This window comes from Apium graveolens, chromosome 9 (genome assembly GCF_009905375.1).
Source record: "Apium graveolens cultivar Ventura chromosome 9, ASM990537v1, whole genome shotgun sequence".
NCBI classification, from domain to species: Eukaryota; Viridiplantae; Streptophyta; class Magnoliopsida; order Apiales; family Apiaceae; genus Apium; species Apium graveolens.
Window position 1 is genome coordinate 269,346,100 of NC_133655.1, and position 19,108 is coordinate 269,365,207.

Consider the following 19,108-nt stretch of genomic DNA (forward strand, 5'->3'; position numbering starts at 1 on the left):
TTCAGTATCTAGATGCAGAGAAGGTGTTGTAGGCAATTCTGAATTAAAATCAGCATCATGAATTGGTGTTGTTGGTGGAGTGACTTGAGTTGGTGGAGCTTCTAGATTCAAAAACTGAGGCACTTCCAAGTTATGGATGTCAATTTCATCACTTGGCCCCTGGTTATCAGCATGTACTGGAGATACTGGAGGTGTGGGAATGTGAGTAGTTTCTGGCTCATGTAGTGGAGAGAGATGAGTTACATGAAGGTCTGGATCAGCACTAGGAGAATTGTGAGCTTCAACGGGGTCTTGTGAGATCAGAGATTCCTGACCCCCTTCCTTAGCTGCTGCTTCCATTCCTTTACCAGAATCTTCAGGCCTTTTTGCCAATGATTTGAATCTTTTAGCTTTTGAGGAGGCTGTAGGAGCTGTATCATCAGAATTACGCTTTCTAAGCCTTTTTAGGGGCCTAGAACTCCCAATATCAACATCCTTCTGAGAAGAGACCTTCTCAGCTTCTAAAACAACAGGTTCTGATACAGGAACCTGTTCCTCAGCATCTGATTCATCTCGCAGAATGAATCTCCTTCTCTTCTGGTGTGTCTGAGGTACTTTCTTAGTCCTCTTAGATTTGGAAGATGAAGGCTGCACTGTAGGATCTGAAGGTTGAGGTTGAGAAGTTTGAGGTGGTTGAGTAGAGGTAATAGGTGCTGATGGATGAGGTTCAGATGGTTGAACATCAAAATATAGTGCAGTGTATTTAACTGAATTATAGGTTATTAAGGCTTGTTTGACAGATATAGGAATTAGGAGGGGTCTTAACACAGCCTTCTTATTATCAGTAGATAATAAGTCATTAAAAGCTCTTTTAGCTAGTCTGAATGATGAAATTAATTCACTAGCAGATTGGGGCTTATTATCACAACAGAAACTATAGATAAGCTGACAAAATCTAGCAAAATAAACAGTAGTTCTATCTTCTGTCATTCTATCCCCAATAAAACCTAAGACAACACTTGCATAGTCAAAATCATTTTGATTTATGAGAGCATACCCGATTTGTTGGCTGAATATGGGAATTGCATCGAAATTGAAACATTTGTTTGCAAAAGCCTTGGTTATGTAATCAAAGAAGAAACTCCATTCCCTCCTTATGAAAGATCTCTTCAACTGGCCCAGCTTTTCCAATATCTTCTCATATCCCAGACTGGCCATCATGTTTTGAAGAACTGGCTCTTCAACAGTAGAATAGACACAGTTCTCAGGTAGCTGCAGTGCTTGTCGAACCGTAGACAATGTCACAACATACTCATCCTCCCCTGATGAAAAAATAATACTTGGGGACCCTTGAGCACCACCATCATCATATACACCGCTTCTCCAGAACTCCAGTACTTGAGTACCAGAGACTGCTTCAGGTTCGGTCAGAGCATACCCAATATCAGAACTAGCAAGAAAGTCCTGAATGAAGTGAAGTTCGGATGGGGCTTCTGACTTGCTAAGAATAGCGGAGAAGTTATTAGGAACAAATGTAGCTCCATCAAAAATTATGTCCTTGGGTGCCATGAGAATTACGTGAGAAAGAAAATTGCCTGTAAGGTGTTTGATAAAATGTCTGTGTGAAAAATCGTCAGTAGATGTGAGAGAGAATAAAAGTAAAAAGAGAGAGATAAAATTTGAAGGTAAATAAAAGATTTTACAATCTTTTATCTCTTTTACTTATACACGGTAAAAAAATAGCTGTTTGAGACACCTGTCAGACATGCAGCAGTAAAAGATAATTAATGAGCACAGGTATTCAGTAATCATTACTTATCACATGCAGCTTTTCAAGGAGAAAAACCGTTCCACTTACCAAGTAATCCCATTAATCAAGGACGTTCAGTTTTATTTTAAATTTTAAAACTGTTCCCACTAAATAAATTATTATTACTGCTTTACCAATATCCTGTAAAAATATAACCAGTGAGATAATGACCATAAATAAACCAAGTAAATAAATACTATCACGTCAGAATCAGAACTTGATTTGTATCAGAGCTAAAAAGGTCATCAGGATATGGTTAGTATCAGGATTTAAAATATCATCTATATATGAAACGACTCAGAGATAAAATCTTGCAAAAAGATAAAATTTCATTAATATATTAAGCAAATATATTTCATGAAACTTAAATTACATGCTTAACATTACAAGATTGTCCTAAGCTACAAACCCTAACATCAACAACTTTAGTCCTAAGCTAAGAAGCCTGACAAAGCTGACGGTGAAGAGAAACGGATGGATAACAATTAATTCTTCTTCCTACTTTCAACAAAGAGAACAGCAAGACGAATGATCCGTTCTTGCTGACGGAGAGCTTCTCTCCTTTCCTCTTCCAGACGCTCACAATGGCGATGATAGTCCATATAGAAGAATAAGAGGTCTGGGGAACTGAGTCCCAGATTTCATCAGGAATGACAGTTATATGTCACTCCTTCCGCCAATCAGCACAGCTCAACTCGATAGTAAAAGTGTCATAGTTCAGGAGAAAGTTGAAACGAACCATGTTTTTGATGAGTATGTAAAAAAATGAGTTTGAGAGAAAATGAGAGATGTGTTGGTTAGAATGAGGTGTTGGTTTATATAACCAATAGAATACCAAGAGACGCAGGGAAAATTGAATGGTTACAGGTAAAAGTAATTATACCTCGTCTCCCTAGATTGATGAGTAATAATAACAGTCATTGGAAGTTTAAAACAGGAGTTAATGAGCACACTGAACCAGTAAAAATTACTATCCATTTACGAGTACCACTAATCCAAATTATATTGACTGTTAATATCTCACCCAAACATATTCTGATTTTAGGAATGACTGTTTCAGATTTTAACCACAAATAAGTCAAGTAAAGAATCAGGATTTAATATCAGAACTTAGACTTATATCAGAACTTACCAGTCATCAGAACATGACTCCTTAACTCGAAAAGTGAATGCCTATTTCTGTAATTCTTTACATAAATTCTGATTTCGTTTCTTCAGAACTTAATCATCAGAATTTCCATCATAACTTGTCCTCAGAATTTATGCAGTTGACACTTAAACTGTTCATCTAAAACAACATTTATCACCACAGTAATTTTCATCATTCATATGGAGTGTATGTGTGTGTAGTAAGATAAATATCAGATAAAGATTAAAGTAAATAAGGCATATCTAAGAACTTTGCTCAAAATCTGTCATGATTCTGAGTCTACTTTAGAAAGAGTTCATGCATGAGTCCACCTCAACTGTTTTGTGCTCATTTTATGCATCTTTTGAAATTCCATTTTACAGTGGCTTCTCAGTGTAAGTGAGTCACGACTGCTTATCAGAATTTATGCTATTATCAGAGTATTTCTCCAGTAACCATAGAGTGTGAAAAGTCACCAAGAAAATATTTATTTTGCTTTTCTGATGCATATTACTTAACACCAGTAATGCACTTGGGTCTTTCCTTCCACATTTTTACTCTAGATCTCAAAGGAGTACCTGATTTTTATTACTATTTTTTTTCTTTTTCTTTTGATAAGTGAGCCTTATCAGCACGAAGTACATCCACCAGATTTACTAACATCAGAACTTAACAGATAAGAAGCTCTATTCTAGTTTTTGACTTAGTAATAAGATACACAAAGTAAACTTCAACTAAGCTCAATATTAGAATTTGCTTGTGTTAAAAGATTTCCACATAAACAATTACTTCAAACATGGGACTTTAGTATATTAAAGACTACTAGGTCAGCATCTAGCACAGTTATCCTCATTGGATTGAATAGTCAAAGAAGCATGCATATCACTTTCAGAGTTTAGAAATTCACATCAGACAACAATCAGCACTTAAGAAATTTTCAATTTAAGCACAGAATACACAAAGATAGTAATATCTGTAAATACTAATCATAAAATCTGATGCATCTAGATATAAAAACTAAGCAGATTTAGAGAAAGAATCTGAAACCATTCCAAGTTCATTTATCAATCTTGTAAAAGTAGCTTCACACAGTGGTTTTGTGAAGATATCTGCTAGTTGTTGATCTGTTGGAACAAAATGCAATTCCACTGTACCTTCATCCACATGTTCCCTTATGAAGTGGTACCTAATGCTGATGTGCTTTGTCATTGAGTGTTGAACTGGATTACCCGTCATAGCAATAGCACTTTGATTATCACAGTAAATAGGGATTTTAAAATATGTCAACCCATAATCCAGTAACTGATTCTTCATCCAAAGAATCTGTGCACAACAGCTTCCTGCAGCAATGTACTCTGCTTCTGCAGTTGATGTGGAAATTGACTTTTATTTCTTGCTAAACCAAGGAACCAATCTGCCTCTAAGAAATTGGCAGCTTCCACTTATGCTTTTCCTGTCAATTTTGTATCCTGCAAAATCTGCATCTAAGTAACCTATTAGTTTAAAGTCTGATTCTCTAGGATACCACAATCCCAGATCAGCTGTTCCCTTAATATACATGAAAATTCTTTTCACAGCTGTTAAGTGAGGTTCTCTTGGATCTGCTTGAAATCTTGCACAAAGACAGGTAGCATACATGATATCAGGTCTACTAGCAGTTAGATAGAGTAGTGAGCCAATCATACCTCTGTAATCAGTAATATCTACTGATATACCAGTATCCTTATCCAATTTTGTTGTAGTGGCCATGAGAGTGGATGCACTTGAACAATCTTGCATTCCAAATTTCTTCAGCAAATTTCTGGTGTACTTGGATTGACAAATAAAAGTGCCTTCTTCATTCTTCTTGACTTGAAGGCCCAGAAAATAGCTAAGTTCCCCCATCATACTCATTTGATATCTTGACTGCATCAGTTTGGCAAACTTCTTGCAAAGTCTGTCATTTGTAGAACCAAAAATGATATCATCAACATATATCTGTACCAAAAGTAAGTCTTTTCCATGGTTGAGGTAGAACAGTGTTTTGTCAATAGTTCCTCTGTTAAATCCACTTTCCAGAAGAAACTGAGCTAAAGTCTCATACCATGCACTTGGAGCTTGCTTAAGGCCATAAAGTGCTTTATCAAGCCTGTAGACATGATTTGGAAATTTAGAATCTACAAAGCCTGGAGGTTGTTCAACATATACTTCCTCTTCCAATTCTCCATTGAGAAAAGCACTTTTCACATCCATTTGAAAGACTGTAAACTTTTTGTGAGCAGCATAAGCCAAAAATATCCTTATGGCTTCCAATCTAGCAACTGGTGCAAATGTTTCATCATAATCAATTCCTTCTTGTTGAGAATATCCTTTTGCAACCAGCCTTGCTTTATTCCTTGTTATTATGCCATCACTATCAGTTTTGTTTTTGAACACCCACTTTGTACCAACAACAGATCTGTTCTTAGGTCTTGGCACTAGGGTCCAGACTTTATTTCTTTCAAATTCATTTAACTCTTCCTGCATTGCTTGCACCCAATCAGCATCTTGAAGAGCTTCTTCCACTTTCTTTGGTTCAGTCTGAGAAAGAAAAGAATTATAGAGACATTCATTTGATGTAGATGTTCTAGTTCTGACACCTGCATCAGGATTTCCAATAATTAAGTCAGGTGTATGTGATTTAGTCCACTTCCTTGCAGATGGAAGGTTTTCTCTAGAACTGGATGCTCCCCCATGATCCATGCTATCTTCATCAACATTTTCTGATGCTCCCCATGAAACTATGCTCTCTGAGTTGGATCCTTCAGAATTTGAGTTTCCAGACTTATCAGAACTTGGCTCATCAGAACCTGATGAATCAGAACTTGAAGAGCCAGTTGTAGATTCTGATGCTTCTTGAGATGTTGTTATTTCTTCAGTATGTTCCCCCTGCACAGGTGCATCTTCATTTGGCGTAATTACCACAGTTTCAATAGCATCAGAGTTTGCAGTATCAGGATTTAGACTGTCAGGATTTTCAGTATCAGAATTTAAATCTTCATTTTTAAATCTCAGCTTATCATGATCATTGAAATCTTCAAGTCCAGTAATCTTCTTATCATCAAATGAGACATTGATAGATTCCATGACAACCCTTGTTCTTAAATTTTAGACTCTGAAGGCTTTTGTGGAAAGTGGATATCCAACAAAAATTCCTTCATCGGCTTTTAAATCAAATTTGGATAGCTGTTCAGGATGAGTCTTAAGAACAAAACACTTGCATCCAAATACATGAAAATACTTCAGATTTGGCTTCTTTTTCTTCACCATCTCATATGGTGTCTTTCCATGCTTGTTAATGAGTGTAGCATTCTGTGTAAAACAAGCAGTCTACACAGTTTCAGTCCAAAAATAGGTTGGTAGCTTTGCTCCATCAAGCATAGTTCGTGCAGCTTCTATAAGAGTTCTATTCTTTCTTTCAATAACTCCATTTTGCTGTGGAGTTCCAGGGGCAGAAAATTCCTGCTTGATTCCATGGTCTTTGCAGAACTCTTCCATGATCAAATTCTTGAACTCAGTTGTTAGGTCCCAATGCGTTTGTAGAAGGGGGGGTTGAATACAAACGGTACCGAATAATCGAATAAATGCGGAATAAAAAATGTGAAACAAAATTCAAGTTAAATAAGAATATTATTAAACTTGAAGGGTGTTACAACAACTGTATCGATTATAAGGAATTAATCTCAAATTAATTATCACAAATCTAGAATAAATTCGACATGAACTTTTTCTATTTTTGCAATAATTAGAATCAAATGCTAAACGCAATTTGAGATTAAGTTCTAGGGATTTTGATCCGCTAGATTGTTACACAAGAACAAGATAAAGATTTCTAGTTGATTGGATTTAACTTTACAATCTAGAAATTGATCTTGAAGTTTGCAGAGAAGAATGAAATATTGTTCTGCTTCTTTTCCTTTTGTTCTTGGGTGTTGACTTCTGTTTGATGTGTATTGGATGGATAATTGATCTGCTACTTGTCTGCTTCTTTTAATCAACATAATAGAATTGAACTGGCAAGACAATCTCTGAGCTCAGCAAGACAATCGGTAGGACAATGGATTGAACTAGCAAGACAATCTGAATGAACTAGCATGACAATCAGAATGAACTAGCAAGACAATCATCCTCCTAGTGTAACTTTCGGTGAGACTATTGAAAATGGCCTAGCATGACAATCGGTATGACAATCCTGATTGTCATGCTAGTTCATTTTCAATTGTCTTGCTGATTTAATACAGATTTTAATCCAATTTAAATTCTGAAAATTCCTAAAATTAATTCAGAATTAATTAATCAATTAATTCAATTAATAAATAAATTATTCTTCGCAGATATAATTTATTTTCTTAATTAAATTAGATGACTTAATTAATTAATAGAGAATTAATTCTAGTCTTCAACAGCACCCATCCTTCTGCAGATCTTCTGAAAATCACTTAAAATTATGAATCAATTCCACCACTTCAACGTTGACACTCGATGTACAGTCTGGTTCATGAGTGACTAACTTCCGTAACGTTTCTTCATGTCTTGACTTTGACACTTTGATTTTCTTCAGATTAAATCCTTGTAATTAATGATACTCTGACGAGATCTCTGTCATTTGATTAAATCCACGATCTTGATTTATATCACTGAGGCATGATCAACTTCTTGAACTTCTTCCAGTGAATTACCTTCTCAAGTCTGTAGATGAACCTTGTTTCTGAATCCTTTGACAGATATTACTTTGCGAGATCTCTCTGACGGTCGATCCACTATTTACTTATTACATTCTTATTTGAGTTGAGTTGAATCCTCGAATATACAAATAGGCTATGACATATGACTTACAATCTCCCCCTATTTGTTTGTTAGACAATAACACACAAATACCTAGAGGATAACTCAACTAACAAATAAGAAAAAGATATAAACAGAAATGCAAAGTAAATAGTAGAAAAGTTCTGGACTAGATTTAACATTTTCCAGATTCCAAGTAGATGTTCCTCTAGACTGAACATATCTTCAAGTAGTTTCATCTTCATTTGTACAACCACATTTCCTGTTGAGAAGCCCATATCTCTTGCTTCTCCCCCTATGAGAATCAACTGATTAAAGAAGATCACCTTCGTTTTACCACCTCTCCCATACAATAGGATCCGCAGATAAAAACCAATGGTACTCCCCTAACAGCTTCTTCCATTACTAGGAAATCACCTTGTGTTTACCACCTCTCCCGTACAATAGGATCCGTAGTTACAAACAACAATGGTGTGGTGTAGTGTACATTTTTAGGATCTTTTTCTTCCTCCCTGCTATTTCTCCCCCTTAGTTGAGGAATCCTCCAAACTATTACTTAAGCTTTTATCTCCCCCTTAAAGAAGGAATGTATGCCATCGTCTGAAGGAGTTCTCATATTTCACTTGGTTGGAAAAGAAATAACAAGTAGTTTCTCTTTCTTCCTCACTGTGAGTGTGTGATTGTATTTTAGTGTACCTCATATGTGTTTCACTCTTCTCTCCACTCATGTTTACACTCATTCTCACAAGTGTATCACTCTTCTCTCATAGCTCCATAATCCAGCTGTACCTGCAAGGAAAATCACCTTAGCCATCCTTAAGGAGGTCACAGGTGGTGCAATGGGAGTTCACAAATCCCCATCCTTGTTAAACTCGTCAGATGAATCTGAGTCATAATTTACAAGTTGCTAGTTTCCCTTTTAGGGTTCCAGATTTGAATTCTGGGAAGGTAAACAATGATCCAAAGAATTTAGCATAAAGATCACAGTTCCCTTCTAATGCATGTGAAGACATTTCCTTGTGACTCATCAGGTAATATCTGAATCATTGTCAACAAGTTGCCGATCTGCACCTATGTCAGATCCACTATCCGCAGATGCATCCAGGGGATTTAAGCCTGGGGAGGTAGACACTGACCACTGACATATGGCTTTTGGATCAGTATCCTCTCCTAACACCTGTAAAGGCAATTGGTCCTCTAACGAACCTTGAACAATCGAATCTGACCTTAAAATGGTCGAAACTCTTGTTTCCGTCAACTCATCCTTTGTGTGTGTAACCTCTCCTTGTGCATCAAGAATTGTTTATGTTTGAAGTGGTGACACTACATCGGATACCTTGGCCGACAGGCAAAATTCAATAGACTCACCCTGTTGAGAGAATGAATCTAGTAACTGTTTTTGTGCCTTTTCAGCCATTACATCTTTTTGAGAAGATGTATGGGGGCTAGCAGTTGTCTCGGTTTAAATACTACTCATCTATGTAGGAGACAAAGCTACTGGGTTGACTACAGAACCTTCCTTATGTGGTGCACTAGGCACTATCTCCCTCACGCTCATTCATACTACTTTTAGTGGTAAAAGAGTGTTGGTTGGTTCTGTTTTTGTGTTTGTCTTTACAGTCTGGGATAGACGTTGTGGGTTTTTAACCTCATGACTGTCAATGAAAGAAAGTCATTGGAGACTGAACCTGTATCATAGAACATATGGTAATAGAGAGAAAATGATTTACAATAGTGATTTCAAAAGATTTTACATGAAATAAGAAATCACTAATGTAGAAAGAAGTTTAATTTTTGTTTTTCAAAATGAATGAGTTTTTGATAAAACATTGATCACTTAGGGTAAAGTCTAAGTAATTCTCATTCATGTCAAAAGCTTACAAATATCTGCAACATAATGTTAACAACATATCATTGACCGATACTTGTCAAGTACTTTAGATACTAATTGTTATGTTGCATAATAATATATCACTGCACATATAAAACAATATGATTGTGCTTAGTGATAAGATAGTTATTAATATGACGACTCTACTTATTCATATAAAATTATAACTTCTGTTAGAGTGCCATACCATGTCCTTGACGATTGCTTGAGCAGTATACTAGTTCATACCAACCTGAAGTGAGATTGTGAAGAAGAAATTGCATAGTCCAATAGATCTGCAGCTGCAAAGTCCATGAACTGTGGTGCATTGACTTCCTCTTTTGACTTACCAACCAGGAGTACACTTGTACACATCTTACTAGAGTACAATTCCAAGTGTAATGTGCAGCAGGTGTCTGATATGTCGTAATATTCTCAAGTCTCGTCACTGGTGCTATATGTTAGATACTGCTTCCTGATAATAACCTAGCACAATATACAAAATTTCACTGATAACATATCCAGCTTGCAAACAGCCATATCCCTCAGATAAACCTTTGCTGTTATCTCCAAAGGTAACCAGGGGGCCAGCTTTCTCAATCCACATTTGATAGCAGGGCTCTATCTCCGGTCATATGTCTTGATGATCCACTGTCAAGAATTCACACTACCGGTTACACCTGTTTAATGCCCTGCACTACAAATGGATTAGACCTTCTTCGGAACCCAAACTTGGTTGGGCCCGGCATACTTGTAGAACTGTCCTTTGTCAGGCAAAACAACATTTTTAATTTTAATTGCCTCAACTTTCTCAATGACTGAACATTTGACCTTGTAAACAGCGTTAACAAATTTATGTTTAAGCTTAGGCACAAATGTCTCCTTTCTAGCCTTAGAAGGACTAGCAGTCTTAGACCTATCATGCTTCTTGTTATTCACATGCTGACGAGGAGTAATCTTATCATTAGACACATGCTTACCATTAAAATAAGCATACATCATATTAAAAGCACAAGACATACAATTAGCAACACCACATGCTTTATGAGAGTGATTAACAGCAGGCAATTTATGCATGGTAGACATGGCATTATTGTTATCCAACTCATGTGTGTCTGAGTTAGTCTCAGTTGCTTTCACAACTTTGACTGGAACTTTCGACTCACTTGACTTGGAAACAATCTTCTCATTAGCATGATCCTCAGCACGTATTTCCTCTTGAATAACAGAAGAGGTCGCATCAAATGGTTCAGCAATTGATGCTTTATAGAGGGGTTCATCAACACCCTTAAGCACATGTGGTACTTCCCTCCCTTTAGCACAGACATGAGGAGGGGAGTTTATGCCTAATTCTCCAATAGCAGCATTGTAATCATATCCTATTCCAGATGTTTGATTAACAGCTTGCTTACTGTAGAACTCTTTAGCCTTCGAACAAGAATTGAAGTAGGCTCTAACCTTAGTCTCAAGACCGGTGATCTTGTCTTTGAGAATAGTTTCGAGTTTTCTATAACAGTCAACTCTATTCTCTAGAAAAGATACTTGTTCTTTTAATTTGTCTTGATTAATATGCACAAGTCTTAATTCATTGACCTCTTTCTCAAGGTCTGTGATCTTTAAACTTAACAGTTCATTATCACGACGTGCACAATCTAAGTTACCTCTTAGATGATAAACCATTTCAGCATCAGAAAGTTTTACCTCTATTCTTGATGATGAAGCTTTTCCATCAATAGCCATAAGAGCAAGATTTCCTTCATCTTCATCTTCACTATCAGTATCATCCCAGCTTCTTCCCTTTGCCAGATAAGCCCTTTCAGAGTTCTTTCTTACTTGCTTTGGCTTCCTACATTCTGTGGCAAAGTGTCCCAACTCATTGCAGTTATAGCATCTAATGGTGCTTCGATCAACCATCCCTGTTTTGTACCCACCACTGCTGGTGTTAGAGGATGAAGATCCACCTTTCTGGAATTTGTTGTAGTTGGACTTGTACTTAAGCTTGGGATTCCTCCTGAATCTGACATGGGAGAATCTCTTGACAATTTGGGCCATTGATTCATCTTCCAATTGCTCCAGCTCTTCCAAGGAATAAAAATCATCACTTGATTGATTTGTAGTAGGAGGATCATATTCTGCTACTAACTCATTTTCCTCACCCTTGGAAAACTGTACCATTCTTTCTAACTGTTGAGATTGTTGTTGTTGTTGACCTTCAGCTACAAGTGCAGTAGATGTGCTGACCATTCTATCCTTCCCGTAGACTTCCTTCTGTTGAATCTGCTCCAACTCATAGGTTTTTAACACTCCATAGAGCCTGTCCAAAGAAATCTCACTCAAATCTCTAGCTTCTCTAATGGCAGTGATTCTATGTTCAAGATGAGCTGGCAGTGTTAAAAGGAACTTTTTGTTGACCTCCCTGATTGAATAATACTTTCCATTGATGTTCAGGTTGTTGATCAACGCATTGTACCTCTCAAACACTTCAGTAATTCCTTCTCCTGGATTTGATTTGAAATGTTCATATTCAGAGGTTAGGATTTCCAACTTGTTCTCCCTAACTTCCTCTGTGCCTTCATTAATCACCTCAATAGTTTCCCACATGTGTTTGGAATTTTTACAGTTCATCACATGTCTGTTCATCAAGGGATCAAGGGAATCAATTAATATTAATTGAAGGCTGGCATCCAAGGAGGCTTCTTCCTTCTCAGCAGGAGTAAAATCTTCAGGCTCTTTTGGATAGGTTCTAGCTTCAGTAGTCACCACACCATCTATTATTACCTCCGGTTCAATAACCATCGGAGTTTTTATACCCTTCTTTAACAAGTTTGAATATTTGGGATTTGCAACTTGTAAGAATAATAGCATCTTCTTCTTCCACATGATATAATTCTCTTTATCAAATTGTGGAATTTTAACGGTTCCAACTTTATGTGAAGTCATTATGAATTTTTGAATAAATAAAAATTCAAGGAGTTGAAAAATCACAAAAGTCTAGGATCTTGATTTGTTCGTTAATCAGAAGGCTCTGATACCAATTGTTAGGTCCCAATGCGTTTGTAGAAGGGGGGGTTGAATACAAACGGTACCGAATAATCGAATAAATGCGGAATAAAAAATGTGAAACAAAATTCAAGTTAAATAAGAATATTATTAAACTTGAAGGGTGTTACAACAACTGTATCGATTACAAGGAATTAATCTCAAATTAATTATCACAAATCTAGAATAAATTCGACATGAACTTTTTCTATTTTTGCAATAATTAGAATCAAATGCTAAACGCAATTTGAGATTAAGTTCTAGGGATTTTGATCCGCTAGATTGTTACACAAGAACAAGATAAAGATTTCTAGTTGATTGGATTTAACTTTACAATCTAGAAATTGATCTTGAAGTTTGCAGAGAAGAATGAAATATTGTTCTGCTTCTTTTCCTTTTGTTCTTGGGTGTTGACTTCTGTTTGATGTGTATTGGATGGATAATTGATCTGCTACTTGTCTGCTTCTTTTAATCAACATAATAGAATTGAACTGGCAAGACAATCTCTGAGCTCAGCAAGACAATCGGTAGGACAATGGATTGAACTAGCAAGACAATCTGAATGAACTAGCATGACAATCAGAATGAACTAGCAAGACAATCATCCTCCTAGTGTAACTTTCGGTGAGACAATTGAAAATGGCCTAGCATGACAATCGGTATGACAATCCTGATTGTCATGCTAGTTCATTTTCAATTGTCTTGCTGATTTAATACAGATTTTAATCCAATTTAAATTCTGAAAATTCCTAAAATTAATTCAGAATTAATTAATCAATTAATTCAATTAATAAATAAATTATTCTTCGCAGATATAATTTATTTTCTTAATTAAATTAGATGACTTAATTAATTAATAGAGAATTAATTCTAGTCTTCAACAGCACCCATCCTTCTGCAGATCTTCTGAAAATCACTGAAAATTATGAATCAATTCCACCACTTCAACGTTGACACTCGATGTACTGTCTGGTTCATGAGTGACTAACTTCCGTGACGTTTCTTCATGTCTTGACTTTGACACTTTGATTTTCTTCAGATTAAATCCTTGTAATTAATGATACTCTGACGAGATCTCTGTCATTTGATTAAATCCACGATCTTGATTTATATCACTGAGGCATGATCAACTTCTTGAACTTCTTCCAGTGAATTACCTTCTCAAGTCTGTAGATGAACCTTATTTCTGAATCCTTTGACAGATATTACTTTGCGAGATCTCTCTGACGGTCGATCCACTATTTACTTATTACATTCTTATTTGAGTTGAGTTGAATCCTCGAATATACAAATAGGCTATGATATATGACTTACATCAGTGCCATTATCACTTCTTATGATCTTCACAGAATCTTTGACCAATTTATCCAGTTGCTTGACATGATCAATCAAGATAGATGCAGTTTCACTTTTTGTGTGCAAGAAATACACCCATGTATATCTGGTGAACTCATCCACTATGACCATAGCATATTTCTTCTTTGCAATAGACATGACATTCACTGGACCAAATAGATCAACATGTAGTAGGTGATAAGGCTCAAGAATTGATGATTAAGTCTTGCTCTTGAATGAAAATTTTCTTTGTTTTACCTTCTGACATGAATCACAAAGGCCATCAGGAGCAAATACTGATTTTGGCTGTCCTCTCACAAGATCTTTCTTGACTAGTTCATTTATATTGTTGAAATTTAAATGAGAGAGTTTCTTGTGCCAATTCCAGCTTTCTTCAATTGATGCTCTACTTAACAGACAGATTGCAGAACCATCAGTACCTGTTGAAAGCTTGGCTTCATAAATGTTACCATGCCTGTATCCTTTCAGAACAAATTTGTCTGTAGATATGCTTACAACTTCACAGTGTTCTTCAAAGAAATCCACATGATAACCTCTGTCGCAGATTTGACTAACACTGAGCAGATTGTGTTTAAGTCCTGAGACCAGAGCTACTTTCTCAATGATGACATTCCCAAGATTGATATTGCCATATCCCAGTGTTTTTCCAATGTTGCCATCTCCATAAGAAACACTTGGGCCAGCTTTCTCCACAAAGTCTGATAACAGGGCTTTATTTCCAGTCATATGTCCTGAGCATCACTGTCCAGAACTAGGATGTTTTTCCTGTTGCCCTGCAATCACAAAGACCACTAATGATTAGTTTTAAGGACCCAGACTTGCTTGGATCATTTGGCCTTATTAAGTTTGTTAACATTTGCAGCGGATTTAACATCAGAGTTTATATTAACATTTTTCTTATCAGCATTTACACTATCAGACTTTGTATCAGAACTTACACTAGAAGGAACAATGCTAACTTTCTTTAAAGAATTTTTTTATTTGATAATAATCATAGGACAAACTATGATATTCCTTACAAGTATAAATGGAATGCCATAAACTACCACAATGAAAACAAGGATTTTGTGGCCTATATCTAACAGACTGACTCTTAACTCCAGACTTTGAAGGTAAGGAGTTTATGTTCTTATTCTTCCTGCAAAAAGAAGCCAAATGGTTAGAACTTCCACAGTTATGACATATTTTTCTAGGAGCATTAGGAATAGGCTTATAATCATTGCTTGTATTCACACCTTCCTTTCCATTCCTATTTTTCCTAGGTGACTTTACCTTGTTTACATTCTTAACATCTTTCAGCTTATGCTTAAGTTGTTTCTTTGTCATTAAGCCTACGTTTACTTCAGTTGGCTTTTCCTGTTTTAGTTTGTCTGAAGTTAATTCCTCTTTAACTTCTGATTTTTCATTATCAAACTTTACAGCTACAAACTTAACAGGTTTTACCTTTGGCTTTTGTTTAACAACTATAGGCTTAATTTCTACAGTTCTTTTATCATTCTTATCATCTCCATAACGTAAGCCCTCTTTCCAGTTTCCACTACTTAACAAATTCTGAGTTGTTCTGCCAGAGTTAGTCCAAGTCCTGATAATCTCTCTTTCCTTTTTTAACTCAGTTTTTAGAGATTCATTCATTTTAAGTACTTCATCCCTAACATAGAAAGCATCATCTCTATCTTTCTGAGTTTGATGGAACATGACTAACTCTTTTTCTAAATAATCATTCCTCTTTTTACAAGCAAGATTTTCAGAAGTTAATCTTTCACATGTTAAAGTTTGATCTCTATAACTAATGGACATGGTTTTAAGATATCTTCTCAACTCATTAATATCATCAGTATGAAAGGCATAAGTAGTTTGAGGTACCTTTAACTCAGCAGCTCCAGAACTGCTATCAGCATTTGCCATCAAGGCATAGTTTTCCTCACTTTCAGAATCTGAAGTGTCTGTCCAGCTTTTCTTCTTTGTGACAAGAGCCTTGCCTTTTTCACTCTTCACTTTCTTGCAATCAGGAGATATGTGGCCTTTCTCACCACAGTTGTAGCATTTGACATTTGTGTAATCTCCTCTGTCAGACTTCCCTCCTTTGCCTTCAGATTTTCTGAAACTCTTCTTATCAGAACTTGCACCTTTCCTGGAAAACTTCTTTCCCTTTCTGAATTTTCTGTATACAATCCTTGTGATTCCTTTCATCATAAGAGCACACAGCTTCATCATCTCTTTATCAGCATCCATCTCAGGCAAGCTTTCAGTTTCTGAGTCATCATCACTATCAGAACTTGATGACTTAGTATCAGACTTTGTGATGAGCGCTTTTCCCTTGCCTTTTCTTGAGGTAGCTGCTTTGGGGGATTGTTCCTCAGCCTTAAGAGCAACTGTCCTTGACTTTCCTCCTTTCCTCTTGCTTCTTTGTTCCATCTCAAGTTCATGAGTCTTGAGCATCCCATAAATTTCATCAAGAGTTGTTTCTTCAAGATTATAGTTGTCTCTTATAATTGTGGCCTTCAAATCTCAACTTTCAGGAAGAGCTAACAGGAATTTAAGGTTTGAATCTTCAAGATCATACTCCTTATCAACTAGTGACAAATCATTCAAGAGTTTGACGAATTTGTCATATAAATCAGTCAATGACTCATTAGGCTTTGAGTCAAAGTGTTCATACTTCTTGAGTGAGTATAGTCTTCTTGTTCTTCTTAATTGAATCAGTTCCCTGGCATCTTGTCTCCAAGGCATCCCATATCTCCTTTGCAGTCTTGCAGTTAATTACCCTGTTTGACATTACATTATCAATGGCACGATACAGCAAGTGTCGTACCTTAGCATCCTTAGCAATTGATGCAATATCTTCAGCAGTGTAGTCACTCTTCTCCTTTGGTATAGAATTTGCTGCTTCACCTGCAACTGCAACAGCGAGTTTGGTTGGCTTGTGAGGTCCTTCATTGATTCTGTCAAGATATTCTGGATCTGTAGCTTCCAGAAACATAGTCATCCTCACCTTCCATATGGGGTATTCAGATGGTTTCAGTATGGGAACTCTAATAGCCTCATATCGACTATGGATTTGAGTCTTTGAAGGTTCTTCAGTTTTGGTGAGCTTGGTTGGAGTTTCTGCTTCAGACATGATTATTTTTGGATTTTAAACTGTTTGTGTGTTAACAGATAGGCTCTGATACCACTTGTTAGGTCACACACACTGTAGAAGGGGGGGTTGAATACAGTGTATAGCACAATCAAATCGAATTCAAAGAATACAAGTAACAAAAAACAAACTTTATTAAACTATGTTACAATGTAGAACTGTCATCTCTCAGTGATGAACAAAATATCACGAGAGCTGTTAGGGTTACAATGAATATTATTCTCGATTATGATAACACTTTTAGTGTAAACCCTATGTCTGTGTTTATATACTACACAGTTACAAGATAATCACTAATTTATATGGAATATAATTCTGCTTCCTAAAATATATCAATCAGATATCTTTTCTTCCAAGTATTCTATTCTTCGTAGAATTCCTTCTTCATGCATATCTCTTCTTGCGTTTATCTTGATCTTCTTTCCTTTCAATCAGCCGCCTTCCTTATCTGAAAGTCACCTTGAGCCCTGATATTATCTCCTGATAAATATCTTCTGAACCTTAAATTCTGATAACTTAAGTTCTGACTTCAGTATAAGTGTTGATTTCCAGTTAAGTACTGATTTGTCCTGTTTAAGTAAGATCTGAAAACTAAACACAAATCATATTAGACATGACATTCTCAAATATATCTAACACTATAGTGTGAAGAGTGCGTACAGATGCATCCAGGAAGATAAGGTGCATTTGCAGCAGAACGGGCTAGTGGTATGGAATAAGTTGTGGAATACAAAAATACCCCAGAAAGTAAAGGTTTTCATGTGGCGAGCCTTATCAAATTGTCTACCAACAAAAGACCATCTTATTATAAGACGGGTAAATGTTAATCCATATTGTCCTGTTTGCAATATTGAGTTTGAATCGGTGACTCACATTTTTATGAAATGCATGCTCACTCGCTATAAGCTGTTGGAATAGTCTCTCATTTGTAGACATAAATCTCGACGCTACTTTGTTGGAATGGATGGAAAGAAGTTCACACCAGAACTCCAAAGAGCAGTTTGAGGGACTTACTATGCTATGTTTGGCATTATGGAGAAATAGAAATAACATTGTATGGAATCAACGAGGATCAAACATTGCAGAACTTGTTGAGTCAGCAAACCTCTACCTTAGTCAATGGGAGATTGCTCAAGATAAATCGTTTTACAACTATCTAGGGTTCATGACTCTGGCAGACGGTAATGAGCAATGGCAACAACCACCGGAAGACATGATTAAGGTTAACACTGATGAAGCTTGTTTTGTGGAGTCCAACTCTTACACTTATTCTATGATTAGTGGAAGCAAGAGCTTTGGGAAAGCAAGGATACATTGACCCAACCATGGCAGAAGCAGTAAGCATCAGGGAAGCCCTGAGTTAGATCAAGGGAAAGCTTTGGCGTGGGATTATTCTGGAGTCTGATTGTCTTGCAATGATACAGGAAATAAGGTGTTCATCTGTCAATTTGTCCTATCTAAGCAGAATCATTAATGAATGTAAGGACTTGTTAGTTGAGCTTCAAACCCATAACGTGATGGTTAATTTTGTTAAACGTTCTGCGAACAAAATTGCTCACAATATTGCGAGAAACTCTAGTTTAATAGTTGAACGTAGATGGATTAACGGTTGTTGCCTCATTTCTTTGATGTAATGTTTGTTGAATTGAAATTTTAATAAGAATCACTTTTTATGACAAAAAAAATATGATTTTTTAAGTGATATATTAAATCGGATATCCTATTACAATAACTATAACAGTTATGTGTCAAATTTTGATTGGTCTTTGAACCCTTATTTCAATCAATAAAAACGCTTCAAATTTATAAAAATGTTTAGTGTGTGCACATGACACACACCAGATAAATTCATATTAAATTTGTAATGCGACTATGGATTTAAAATTGTTGGACATAATTGATTAAGAAGCTGTTTAGATATCCTTAATTGATACAAAATTAGTTATCAAAACATTTATAAAATGTCACGTAATTTATTGGTTCAAT

The 19,108-nt window shown here is 36.1% G+C and overlaps 1 protein-coding gene across 1 annotated transcript in view; it reads left to right on the top strand.

Moving 5' to 3' along the window:
• LOC141686316 (uncharacterized) overlaps window positions 1-18,440 on the top strand; it is a 29,733-nt gene extending 11,293 nt beyond the window's left edge. The window contains exon 3 of the mRNA XM_074491357.1: window positions 18,055-18,440. Within this exon, the coding sequence (XP_074347458.1) occupies window positions 18,055-18,440 (386 nt within the window). The remainder of the gene's footprint in view (window positions 1-18,054) is intronic.
• Window positions 18,441-19,108: the final 668 nt, after the last annotated feature.